General features: G+C 42.5%; 1 protein-coding gene across 1 annotated transcript; it reads left to right on the top strand.

Annotated features, from left to right (window-relative positions):
• Positions 1–3,121: 3,121 nt before the first annotated feature.
• On the top strand, positions 3,122–12,298 carry MFSD4B (major facilitator superfamily domain containing 4B). Its single transcript, XM_023219065.1, has 4 exons — positions 3,122–3,570; positions 6,117–6,285; positions 7,691–7,807; positions 9,401–12,298. The coding sequence occupies exons 1-4, from the start codon at positions 3,544–3,546 to the stop codon at positions 10,603–10,605; spliced, it is 1,518 nt and encodes a 505-aa protein (XP_023074833.1). The 5' UTR covers positions 3,122–3,543; the 3' UTR covers positions 10,606–12,298.
• Positions 12,299–13,981: the final 1,683 nt, after the last annotated feature.

Genomic DNA, 13,981 nt, shown 5'->3' with positions numbered 1-13,981 from the left:
GAGGCTGAGGACAGAGGATTGATTGAGCCCCGGAGGTCGAGGCTGCAGTGAGCCATGATCATGTCACTGCACTCCAGGCTGGGTGACTGATCAAGACTGTCAAAAAATAAAAGAAAGAGAGAGAGATAGAAAGAGAGAAAGAAAAGTAAATTTTAAGTTTATACCTTTTAAAAAAGGAAACTTAAAAATCAGTAAGTTTTAATTTTTAATAAGATAAATAATTTATTCTATCAAACATCGCCAATGTCAACATCATTTCTAACTTTTCAAAGTACATAGCATAAACCATAAAAGTTGTCTTACTGAAATTAAATCTACGTAAGAGATGGTTTTAATAGACTGGTTTTTTAGCAGTGAAGTTAAAGAATGATAGTTTAGTAAGCAGAAAGAAGCAGTTAAGGTGACACTTAGTTCTTCATGATGCACTGTAAGCATAAATTGGACATCATATGATAAGTAAAAAGGATGGTCCTCTGGGCAAATAAAAATTAAATAGGTCCTCACAGTGATATGCAGTCTCCAAACATCATCTGTCTAATTTCTCTCTCACCCAATATAAAAAGTTAAGTTGAAAGATTAAAACCTGCCTCCTTGTTACTATTTCAAAAATAACACAGATAGTACCACATTAGTGACTAAAATCCACATATTTTCCTTTTAGATAAATTAAGTCATATACATTGTAAAATACTTATTTTTTAAGATAATCAATAAAGCTATATTCATTTTCAGTAGAAAATGTGGCTCATAAATACTTTTGTTTCTCTGAAATTGCCTCTCAGGAAAAAACGTGATCCTTACTATTGATCTAAGAGAAATCTGCATGAAGCAATGCTGTAGTTTATGCTTTTTTTTTTTTTTTTTTCTGGAAGGTGGTGGGTGACCTCTGGAGGCAACTGGAAAAAATTTCCTGCTGCTTTCAAGAGTGAAGTGGGGAATGAAGAATCAGAAAGTAGAGCTTTCCATTTAGAGAAGGTCTTTTTTTACGTTTAGTCGGTGAATTAAAATATTTAATTTTAAAATGGCTTTACTGAACCTCAATTCAGTTAGGTGATAAATCGATTCTGTTAGGTAATAGTTATTAAGTATGTAATACAATGTTAGGGGAGAGACATATAACACTAACAGTTTCAATCTCACTGAATTTATAATCTACTAAGGAACTGAAGATAAGTGCTAAAAGAACACGAGGTAAAACCTGTGACAAGATTTAGGAGCAGCACAACTAAGTAGGAATTAGTGAAACTAAACCAGCGTCAAGACTGAAAGGCAGGTCAGAAAAGACTGACACCAAAGTAGGTTTTTTTGTTTTATTTTGTTTTTTTTTTTTTTTAAACATGGATTCTCCAAAGATAGGTAGGTAGAAAACATCCTGGTTTGGCATCATTAGTCTACTTCAGCCCCTCTCTCACTGATTACAACTAAAAGACTCATGACAAAACACAAATGGCAACCACCTGCAGACTCTGAAAAGTAAATAAAGAATTGAGGTAGGGAGTCAAAACTTAGAAACCTGCAAGGGGATGAATTTCCTGGCTTTTTTTTCTTGTGGTTTGTCCTGACGAGACCTCAGCTGGGAACTGTCGGGTGGCATGGGTAGCTAAAACTCGAATAGAAATCCCATGTTTCTGTGCCGAAAGGAAATAACTGTTAGCCCAGAACTCTATTTTCAGTGAAAATATTTTCGGGAATCAAAGTGAAATAAAGACATTCTCATATGAAGGAATGCTAGCTGACCTGCTCTAAAATAAATGCTTGGCAGGCCGGGCGCGGTGGCCCACATCTGTAATCCCAGCACTTTGGGAGACCGAGGCGGGCGGATCATGAGGTTAGGAGTTCGAGACCAGCCTGGACCAACATGGTGAAAACCCGTCTCTACTAAATACAAAAATTAGCCAGGCATGGTGGCGCGTGCCTGTAAATCCCAGCTACTCAGGAGGCTGCGGCAGGAGAATCTCTTGAACTCAGGAGACGGAAGTTGCAGTGAGCCAAGATGGCACCATTGCACTCCAGCCTGGGTGACAGAGGGAGACTCCGTCTCAAAAAAAAAAAACAAAAACAAAAACAAAAGTTAAGAAAGAAAGAAAAAAGAAATGCTTGGAGGGGCATGGTGGCTCATACTTGTAATCCCAGCACTTTGGGAGGCCAAGGCAGGCAGATCACTTGAGGTCAGGAGTTCAAGACCAGCCTGGCCGACATGGTGAAACCTCGTCTCTACCAAAAGGCGCCACAGCACTCCAGCCCCAGCGACATAGGCTCTGTCTCAAAAAAGAAAAAAACAAAACAAAACAAAAAAGTGGGGGTGCAGGTGGGGGGAAGACTTAATGACTGAATGAATAAGTCTGGAGAGACGGGTTGCAAGGAATGATGAGACTAAGTTTTGTAGTCTGGGAGGCTAAGTGGATGAAAGTTGGAAGAATCAGGTGGAAAAGAACATTTCCAATGGACGACAAAGAAAAGTATATAACATTTTGAGGCTGTGGTCCGCTTTGTTAAAGAGCAAAAGGAAACAATTCCTCAAATCGATGCCACGCTCCAATTGTTTACAACGATGGAATTATTTCAGGAATTGTGTTTGAAACCACAACTTTGGATCCCGATTTCTTTCTTGAGCTACTGTTACACTGTTTATATATGGCCACTAATTCGATGACTGAGCTTGGGCAAATTGTTAACTATTTTCCATGACTTAATCTTTCTATCTGTACAACGGGGATAACGTGGAATTTGGGGTGTTGTGAGGGTTAATTGAGATAATATACGTGATAATTTACACAATGACGTTCAACAAATACTTGTGGAGTGAAAGATGAGCGACTCATCGACAGATCGCAGGGATTTCAGAAGGCTGTATAAGGACCAGATCTTCAGGCTCCCTCCGCTCCCCAGGAGACCGGGGAGCCGGCGCGAGGCGCTACCGTGCAATTCTTGGTCCATTTTCCTCATAGTGGTTTGGCGCATTTTTGCCTCTTGATTCTCTGGTCCCAGACTGCAGCTTCAGCTCGCTCCACCACGGGGCGCAAGTCCGCCAGCCTCTGTGGGCTCAGCTAAGTATGATGCCTAGGCTAGAGGGCCCCGTCGGGTCTCCTAGGCAACCAAATCAACTTCCGGCTTGAGGCGCGATCCCGGTTGGCGAGAGGCCACATTTCCGCTACGCGACCCACGCATGCGCCTGCTCGCTGGAGCGCCAGCGTCCGTTGATCCGAACACCTGCTGCGTTCGGAAGTTCGCCTTCTCTGTCCCGGCTCGGGGCGGTCCGCTGGGAGGTGGCGCCCAGAGGGACAGCCGTGCCTCGGGGCGGGGCCGGTGCTCGTCTCGGAGCTCCAGAGGTTCCGCTGAGAAGCACGGCGGCAGCAAGACGACTTCTCCGGAGCCGCCGAGCTGGAGTTAGAAGTGGAGCTCCGTGGGGCCGGGCCCCCGGCTGCGGGGCAGCGGCTCCTGCAGGCGGAGGCCCCGGCGGAGAATGAGCCAGAGCCGGAGGTGGTGGTGGTCTCCGAGCAGAGCGGTGCGACCGGGAGCGTGCTGCGGTGGTTCACCACCTTGATGCTGTTTGCTTCCTTCCTGGGGCTGGTGAGAGCCGGTTCTGCAACTCTCCCGGGCTGGGGCGTTCGAGTCTCGCCTTCGCCACTTGCAAACTGACCTTGGGGGCGTTACCTAATCTTTCTGGACCTCAGTTTCATCATCTGGAAATTGGGCACAATTCTAATCTTGGAGGGTTATTGTCAAGTGCAAAATAGATTTTCTGAATACGTTTTTCAGCTCTAGCAAGGCTTTTTTTTTTTTTTTTGAACGGAGTCTTGCCCTGTTGCCCAGGCTGGAGTGCAGTGGCACGACCTCGGCTCACTGCAACCTCCGCCTCCCGGGTTCGAGCTCTTCTTCTGCGTCAGCCTTCCGAGTAGCTGGGATTACAGGCCCCTGCCACTGAGCCCGGCTAATTTTTGTATTTTTAGTAGAGTCAGGGTTTCGCCATGTTGGCCAGGCTGGTTTCGAACTTCTGACCTCAAGTGATCCGCCCGCCTCTGCCTCCCAAAGTACTGGTATTACAGGCGTGTGCCACCGCGCCCGGCCCAGCAAGCCTTCATACGGCTCCTTCGTGGAGTGCGAAGGTTGCAAGAAGGGTTCCCCAGGTCTTTGGCCGCTGCTCTCCGCACCCACCCACTCAACCCCCAAATTATTACACAGAAAAACTACTTTTCTGGAATTCTTCCTGGTGGTCTAACCGAATTCAGCCGACCGCTTAATTTTGCAGATAAGGAAATAGGCCCGGAGGGGAAAGTGACTTTCTGGATCACACAGCTGGTTAAGTGATAGAGCCAGAAATATGTCTCTTACTCTGCCCACAGTCCTATTTATTAATAAAACCAACCTTGAGATTCTTAAATGTTTTTCTTGGAGTAAAGGGCAAGCCTAGAAGCAAGCGCCTTTTGCCAAACCCCTGGGCCGCCGTTCAATTCACTTTTGGGAAACCTCCTTCTTATCACTTGATAATTATGATCCTGGGGGAGTTGAGAGGATGAGTCCTCCCAAGAGTCATTCGTGGTCACTTACCATCTCAGGGACTCTAAGCTACAATTGTTTCTTAGAGTATTTTGATTGGAGGCTGTGGGGAGGGGTGAAGAAAGAAATCACTTCAGACTTTTGGTGAGTCGTCACTGACTATCAGGTTCTGTTGTAAATCCTTTGAAAACATTAATTTGATTAGAATCTGTGCTCAGGCTTCTCTGGAAGTACTAGGTGCTTGCTGTGCACCTGGGCCCACATTGGTCCTTAGTCTTGGACTGTTATGGGTTGGGCAGGGGGTGTACCCCATGCATTTAGAGCAGAGCAGGGCAATTAGAATCAGTTATTCTGGAAATGTAGACTGATTGGAAACATTTTTTTTCCCTTAAGTGTCCAGTGAATTTCCTCTGAAAGTCAACTGTAATCCTTACTTCTTGCTGACACTGCATTGTCTTTGAGTAAAGTTTTATTGTTAGAGTCATTCTATATTTGGGCGTGTAATATTTTCTAAGCAACCTTTACTGACTGTAATTCTGATGGCTTGGAAGAAAAGTGTAGATTTAGAAACATTTAAATTGTTTATCTCCTGTATGTTTTATATGTATAGTTCGGGGGAAGAACCCCATGTGCATCCAGAAGTATTGCTGTTTAACCACATAAAAAACAGGAATCATATTTTGATGTTTTAATCAATGTTTTGATGTTTTCCAGTGGCTCAGTCAGAACTCAGCTATAGTCTCGACCTCAGGGCTTAAGCGATCCTTCCATCTCAGCCTCCCTAGTAACTGGGACTACAGGCATGTGGCACCACGCCTGACTGATTTTTTTATTTTTATTTTTGTAGAGATGGTTGCCTAGGTTGATCTCAAAATCCTGAGCTCAAGCAATCCTACCACCTCTCCCTCCCAAATTGCTGGGATTACAGGTGTAAGCAACCACGCCTGACTTAATTTAATTAATTATGATTTTTTTTTTTTTTGAGACAGAGTCTTGCTCTGTCGCCCAGGCTGGAGTGCAGTGCTGCAGTCTCGGCTCACTGCAACCTCTGCCTCCCATGTTCAAGTGATTCTCCTGCCTCAGCCTCCCAAGTAGCTGGGACTACAGGTGCCCACCACCATGCCCAGCTAATTTTTGTATTTTTAGTAGAGATGGGGTTTCACTGTGTTAGCCACGCTGGTCTCAAACTCCTGACCTCGTGGTCCGCCTGCCTTGGCCTCCCAAAATGCTGAGAATACAGGCATGAGCCACCGTGTCCAGCCAATTTAAATTTTTAACACCCAAATTCTTATTTGTGCATGTAGTGTATTTCAAAACATACGAAACCATTTCAAGAATAATTTTAATATATTATATTAATCCAGAGTAGTATTTTAAAGATATTGTTCAGAAAGGAAACAGGATTGCAACCAAAAATTTTTTTTTTTAAATTGAGAGGTATCAAAACTTAAAAAAAAAAAGGAGAGTTTTAGTCAAAACTGAAAAAACAGTAGTCTAATTCCCTATATCACATTGTAAATCCCAGACCCTCCATCCCCCCTTTTTTTATAGTGGAAGAAACTACCACATAGTCAGACATTATTTTAATAAGTAAAAACTTTTGTCTTTTTAAATTTTAGGGATTGAGTGTTGCTATCGTGGGACCCACGCTTCAAGATTTGGCAACAAACGTGAACCGAAATATCAGTAGCCTGTCTTTCATTTTTGTGGGTCGTGCCTTTGGATATTTGAGTGGCTCTGTGATTGGTGGATTGCTTGTTGACGTAATGAATTACTTTTTACTTTTGGGTAAGTAAATGCTAATTTTAGCTTCTTTATGACTGTCGCGGAATTTACAAGTTGTCCTTGAAAATATGAAAATACTAGCATGCAGAATGGTTGGCAACTGAAACGGGTAGTGTTTAGGTGTTCTCAGTGGCAGTTGAGTTTCCCTGGTACCTGCTTTCACCTTGACAGAGGGAATCTGTGCTGGGGCCCTCTGGAAATTTCGATTAGCTCTAGAATGTGTTAGCAATCCTTAGTCTTCCCAACCACTGTAATTTAGATACCACTCCTGGATCACACACTGATTGTCCAAAAAACTCCGCTTATCAGGGTTTAGCGCAGATTTCCTGGGGTCACCGCAGATTAGAATGAGCTCCTTGAACCTGCCCAGGCTACAGGCTGGATTGGGAATGAAGAGGGGAGGGGAGGTTGGGTGGACTGATGTAGGCTATGTTTTTGTCCCTGCTGCCCCATGTTGTCATGGGACAACCCCAGAGTGCTCTGTCTCACCCTGGAAATAGATGGCAAAGCTGCTTTTTTTTTTTTCGAGGCAGGGTCTCCTCTTCCTCTGTTGCCCAGGCTGAAGTGCAGTGGTGCGAGCTCTGCTCACTGCAACCTCCACCTCCTGGGCTCAAGCAATCCTCCCATCTCAGCCTCCCAGTTAACTGGGACTCCTTGAACATGGGGCATGCCACCATGCCTGGCTAGGTTTTGTATTTTTAGTAGAGCCAGGGTTTCACCTTGTTGCCCAGGTTGGTCTGGAACTCCTGAGCTCAAAGGATCAGCCTCCCAAAGTGTTGGGATTACAGGTGTGAGCCACCACACCTGGCCTGGCAAAGCTTTTAACATATACTTTTTTTGAATAAATTGGAATATTTAGAGAAAATTTAGATTAATATGATAAAATTCTTTGGAAGCAAGAATAATAATTTGTTACTGTAGTTAATAAATAATCCCTCTTTTTCCAAAGTGGGTTGAAAGAACATATTTCTTGTATTTTCCTCTCTACTTCCCAAACTAATTTATTTAGTAAATTTTACTACAAACTACTGTAGTAATTGCATTTGATTTTTGTCGTTTTAATTTTTTTCCTCATGTCTAAAAATTCCTGATAGGTTCTTAAATGTGAGTCATTTAAATTAATTTTGGCTTGTCTCTTTTGGTATAAAACTTCGCCTTATGGTATAATTTACAGTTTGATTACTACCAGTGCTGGAAATGTATTTGCATTATAATTATTTATATTTTATAATCCATAAAGATTATAAAAGATTCAAATGAAATAACCACTTTTAGAAGCAAAAACTCTGATCTACTCATTACCTAATTTAAACTTGACCTGATTTTGCATGTTTGGACATTTATGATGTTGACTTGATCCATAACTGCATGGATATTATTTTTTATAGCTGACTTTCTACCTTCCCAGGAATCTCAATGTTGGCTACCACAGTTGGTCTTTATCTTGTTCCTTTTTGCAAGACAGCAGTATTACTCACTGTCATGATGTGTGTCTTTGGTACTTCAATTGGCATTCTGGATACAGGTTAGTGAGCTCTCACAACGTCATCTCTGGGAGTAGGGACTTTCTGCTAGAAGAAGTACAGCAGATGATATTCAGCTGTCACTTGCAATGCCCCCTAAAATGACACATACCTACTAAGTTGGTCATGAGTCACTCAGAATGAATCACCCTTCTAGCAGCTCTTTTTACCAATTAAGGGGACTGTTTCTGAGCAGCCAACTCTGAAATGAACTTAAAGAATTTTGTTCCATGAGCGATAGTTGATTTGCAGTGCCCAAACAGGGAAGGGCCCCTCTGTGCGTAATTACAGTGCAGGTGAATAGGCTTTCATCTTAGGTAGAACTTGATCATGCTAGTATGGGAGGAATTGGTGGTTTAATAGGTTAAACCAAGTTTGGAACCGTTATTTGGCTGTGAAAGCATAGAAGCAGCAATCCAACTTGACACGTACCCTGACTTCCAAGCCAAGAGAGATCCATGGTGTGGACTAGGCTCTTTTTCTTTTCTGTCCCCAAAGTTCCTGCCCTCCTGCAGTAGATTCTTTCCCCTATCGTCATGTCTTTTAACACCTACTAAATAATTGCCAGGTGGTTCACGCCTGGAATCCTGGCACTTTGGGAGGCTGTGGTGGGTGGATCACCTGAGGTCAGGAGTTCAAGACCAGCCTGACCAACATGGAGAAACCACATCTCTACTAAAAATACAAAATTAGCCAGGCATGGTGGTGTGTGCCTGTAATCCCAGCTACTCGGGAGGCTGAGGCCGGAGAATTGCTTGATCGTGCCATTGCACGCCAGCCTGGGTCTCAAAACAAACAAACAAAAAACCTACTAAATAACATAGGTGACATTTGTTTACTCCCTAAAACCAGCTTTCTATCCCTCCCTTCCCTGCTCTGCTGTTACGTGATCTGTTGGGGAAATATTTTGTTTTACTTCAGGCTTAATGTAGTTATGAAGTTATAGGGTAAAATTATATATTTATCTGAAAATATCTGTTAAAAAAAGAAGATAGCCCAAGATGTGCTGCTTCTTGCCTTTCTCCTTCTAGATATTTAGACAGTATAAATTCAGATGCTAAACGGTGTCCTTATTTCCTCTAATGGGCACACCAGAATCTTGGCGTATTCAGGTTCCTGGATGTGCATTTTGCATCTGTTACATACGTAAGTAATTTTCCTCAAGTGGCTCCCAAGAGCAAGTACAGAAAGCCTTGGTAATCTGGCTACTAGCTGATGAGAAAATTTTGCCTTTTAAATGTATATTTAAAATATTAATAAATATATAAATATTTCTTCCCCAGTCTGGTGTTAGAACTTTATTATAAAAAGCTTCTTGCTAATGTGCTTGGCTCTAGGAGGTAGTAGTGTACTAGACTGTAGAATTCGATTTGTGAGTATGTGATGTTATAATGCCTAGAGTTGTCTGATGGTAGTGGGTTAGAGTTCCTTACTCAGAATTGATCTAGTTGCAGTGTTTGATAATTAGAATATTATATGCTTGTGCTGTGTAAAATAGACTCACCCCTTTCTGATAAGTGAACTTTTTTTTTTTTTTTTTTTAAGATAAGTTACTGTGTCTAACTTAAATAGCTTTTCCCGTCTTTCACTGACAGGTGGTAATGTCCTTATCTTGGCTCTTTGGGGGGACAAAGGAGCCCCACATATGCAGGCCTTACACTTCTCTTTTGCCTTGGGTGCCTTTTTGGCTCCACTGCTAGCGAAACTGGCACTGGGTCCGACAGCGTCTGCTGAAAACTGCACAGAGTCTGACTTTCATCATCCTGCACTCAACCGATCATCTGAGGCTGACTCAGAAGCTCTGTTTGGAGTACCTAATGATACGAATTTACTGTGGGCTTATGCTGTTATTGGTACTTACATGTTCTTAGTTTCTGTCATTTTGTTTGGTCTGTTTTTCAAGAATAGCTCAAAGCAGGAAAAAACAACAGCATCTGCTCAGACATCTCGAAGAGCAAAATATCACAACGCCCTTCTTTGTCTCCTTTTTCTGTTCTTCTTTTTTTATGTTGGAGCCGAGGTAACATATGGCTCTTATGTTTTCTCATTTGCAACCACCCATGCTGGCATGAAAGAAAGTGAAGCCGCTGGGTTGAACTCCATCTTCTGGGGGACATTTGCAGTCTGCAGGGGCCTGGCGATCTTTTTTGCTACCTGTTTACAGCCTGGAACCATGATTGTGTTGAGCAACATTGGCAGCCTGACTTCATCTTTGTTTCTGGTGCTTTTTGACAAGAACCCATTTTGTCTCTGGATAGCAACTGCAGTGTATGGGGCTTCAATGGCAACCACGTTTCCCAGTGGTATTTCTTGGATTGAGCAGTACACGACTATCCATGGGAAATCTGCAGCGTTTTTTGTAATTGGTGCTGCCCTGGGAGAAATGGCTATTCCTGCAGTCATTGGAATTCTTCAAGGAAAATACCCTGATTTGCCTGTAGTTCTGTATACGTCTTTGGGAGCATCAATAGCCACTGGTGTTTTATTTCCTGTGCTATATAAATTAGCCACTTCACCTCTTGATCACCAGCGAAAAGAAAACAGAAAGAGTGAGGACCAGAAAGCTTTGCTTTCTAGCTCTGGGCTAAATGAATATGAGGAAGAGAATGAAGAGGAGGATGCAGAAAAATGGAATGAAATGGATTTTGAAATGATTGAAACGGATGATACAATGAGGCATTCTATAATAGAGACATCTAGAAGTAGTTCGACGGAGCCCACAGCTGAAATCTATAACCAATATCCGTCAAATGCACTGGTGTTTGAGTCCTCTCCTGCTAATACTGGCAGTTCCATATGAAGCACTTGCCAGAAACCAGGACGAAAGGGACAAACACTTAGAGAAGATGGATTACTCACTGACATCTTTGAATAATTGCCACTTCTAAGGAGGTCATTCAGAGCAGAGCATTAGCAGATTTTCACCATGCTTTGGCGATTAAAATTCTTAGGTCCAAATTGTAGCAAATGCTAAAAAGTTTTGAAATGTTCTGTAATTCCCAGAGTCTTCTGTAGGTAACCAAATGGTCTCGTACACATGCAATAGGATCTTGTTATAAGGCTAGTATTTCACGTGTCACTGATCAGGAAGTATTTTATGGTCTCCACCCCTCAGAGCACACAAAGAAGGCATTTGTTTTTGAGAAGGTGGGTATTGTTCTCACAGAATGAGACCATGTAGGAGTTGAATTGATTGGTTGAACAAATTATCAGGTATCAATATTTTTCCAGGAAAGTTGAGAATAGTTTCATAAAAGAGAAATGGAGAGAGACTTTTATTAATTGCTTTACCTTATCTGTAGGGTTGGATCAAAGAATGCTAATGACTCATTTGATTTCTCATTTCAATGAAGAGAACACAGAACAGGGCCCAAGGGGCCTGGCTACAAGCCTTGACTCCTAGCCCTGCACTCTGTCATTTAACATAGGCCTTGTTTATCTGGCCTCCTGATCTGTGATTCTAGAAATGAAAATGAGATGTTTTCCAAATTGGGAATCCGTAAGTTTTAAAGTTTGTGCAAAATGTCTGCTAGAAATTAGTACAAGTGACAGCGCATTCTTCATTTCAAATGAGAAGTGAAACCAAAATGATAAATAGCTTTAAGAATGTGCTATGATAAATGATTACATGTGAGTTTAATGTACTTAATGTTTAATAACTTATTTGAATAATTACCTGAAGAATATATTTTTTTAGTACTGCATTTCATTGACTCTAAGTTGCACTTTTTGCCCCCATACTGTTAACATCTCTGAAATCAGGACATGTCTTGAAAATAATCATTTAACATGGTGACAAAGTTTAATTGACAGTTTTTTCCCATATGTATATATAAAATAATGTGTTTTACAATCAGTGGCTTAGATTCAGTGAAATACAGTTATTTCATTCAATTATGGAGATGATACTATCTTTACAGACATTTTAAAAAGAAGTTATTTTTGTATGCTAATGGTCTCTGTTCAAATGAGATTTGGAGACACTGTGTTCTAATTTTAAGAGCTGTTTCAGTGTTACTAGATTAGTAGTAGGGCGGTCGATGGAGTCTTTCGAGGTCCTTTGCCTACCTTAGGAACAGAGGCTGGGTCTGAGCCTTGCTCAAGATTAGCTCTTCACCAGGTCTGGGTGGTAATCATATCACAGTTACTGTAAACCGCGCTGCAAGTGTAAATTACAGTGAGGCACAGTCTTTTCCAATGATGGAATACTTGTGTCACCCATCCAGGCTTTCTCTTTCCTGAGTCTGAAATACCTGGGAAACCAATTAGAAGGTGACTTGGTGACCTGGAAGTCAGGGATCAGAAAGGTTACTTCATATGTATATGGTAGAATTGGTGCAGGTGATCCTTTGAAAAATGACTAGAATTGATGCAATTTTGTTTACTTCCTCCAATTTTGTGCTGAATAACTTTTCATTTCTACCTGATTGGAGTAGGCTTCCTTTCTCTTACTTAATTTCTATAAATTTGCCGTTGTTTTATCTTAAGTAAAATACAGCATCTTTCTTGACCATGGCCCATTCACCATATATGCCTGCCACAGTCTTGGTTCATGTCATGACCTAACAGCTTTGGAGAGGGCGGTGACGTTAATGGTAAAAGCCCTCTTGCTCTTTTTATTTGTATTTATTGATTAGGGGTGGGGGACAGTGTCTCACTCACTCACTCTGTCGCTAGGCTGGAGGCAATCGCTTGATCTCAGAGCTCACTGCAACCTCTGCCTCCCTGGTTCAAGTGATTCTTCTGCCTCAGCCTCCTGAGTACCTGGGATTACAGGCGTGCACCACCATGCCCAGCTAATTTTTGTATTTTTAGTAGAGAGGGGTTTTCACATGTTACCCATGCTGATCTCAAACTCCTGATCTCAAGTGATCCACCCACCTCAGCCTCCCAAAGTGTTGAGATTACAGGCGTGAGCCACCGTGCCCGGCCCTTTTGCTCTTTTTATGGTGTACTTTTTCCATAGGTAGAACTTGGAAATTACTTCTGCTTCACTTACTGCTTATTCTCAGGTTGTTGGAATCTAGGCAGTAGCAGTTACTTGGTAGCCAGGAGGCTTGCTAGAATAGAAATTCCACCTTCTGCATTTACTGTTACAGGGTAGAAGATGCAGCTCAGGGAGAGAAGGATGATAAGAACATGGCAGAAAAATCTCAAAATCCACACTGGAAAATTCACTATGGTTCCACAAACCAAAATGTGAATGGTCATACGAGATCATAGGCATTGTTAAAGTTCCATATTGGAAGGAAAAGACTTAGTGCAATTCTAAGAGTTAGCATTCAGTTCTTAGGTAAGTGTCTGCTGATACCTAAGTAATTAATACCCAAGTGTCCTGTTGCTGGGTAATACATTACCACAAATTGAACACCTTAAAACAACAGACATTTACCATCTCACAGGGCTGCTTCCGTACAGGACCTTACTCTTGTAGACTGAGGTCTGTGTTTCTGTTTGTTTGTTTGTTTTTTTTTTTTTGAGACGGAGTTTTGCTCTGTCGCCCAGGCTGGAGTGCAGTGGCCGGATCTCTGCTCACTGCGTGCTCCGCCTCCCGGGTTTACACCATTCTCCTGCCTCAGCCTCCCGAGTAGCTGGGACTACAGGCGCCCACCACCTCGCCCGGCTAGTTTTTTTTGTATTTTTTTAGTAGAGACGGGGTTTCACCGTGTTAGCCAGGATGGTCTCGATCTCCTGGAGGTCCGTGTTTCTTGCTGACTCTCAGCTGGGCACCACTCAGCTTCGGGAGGCCTCCCACAGTTCTTGTCCTGTGGCCCTCTCACAGATGCCTCTCACAACATGGCAGTTTCTTCAAAGCAAGCAGGAGAATCTCTAAATGAGTCTTGTATGACGTTATGTCATTATGGGAATAACATCCCATCACCGTTGCCGTATTCTAGTGTCTAGAAGCAAGGTACGAGTTCCACGCAAACTCAAGGGTAGAGGCTAGAACAGGGATGTGACTCACTGGGGATCACCGGAGAGCATGCCTGCCACGCACAGGTACCTGCAAAATAGAGATTCTCAAAAGAGCTAGAAACTGAGCTAAGAGCAGGACATGACGGCTCACACCTGTAATCCCAGCTACTCAGTTTCTTGAGCAGCTGGCACTACAGTTGCATGCCACCTTACCTGGCTTTTTTTTTTTTTAAGAGACAAGGTCTCATTTCGTTGTCCAG

The sequence above is a fragment of the Piliocolobus tephrosceles genome, chromosome 5 (genome assembly GCF_002776525.5).
Source record: "Piliocolobus tephrosceles isolate RC106 chromosome 5, ASM277652v3, whole genome shotgun sequence".
Taxonomy (NCBI): Eukaryota; Metazoa; Chordata; class Mammalia; order Primates; family Cercopithecidae; genus Piliocolobus; species Piliocolobus tephrosceles.
The sequence above is the reverse complement of the archived record's forward strand: the minus strand, read 5'-3'. Positions and strand labels throughout refer to the sequence as shown.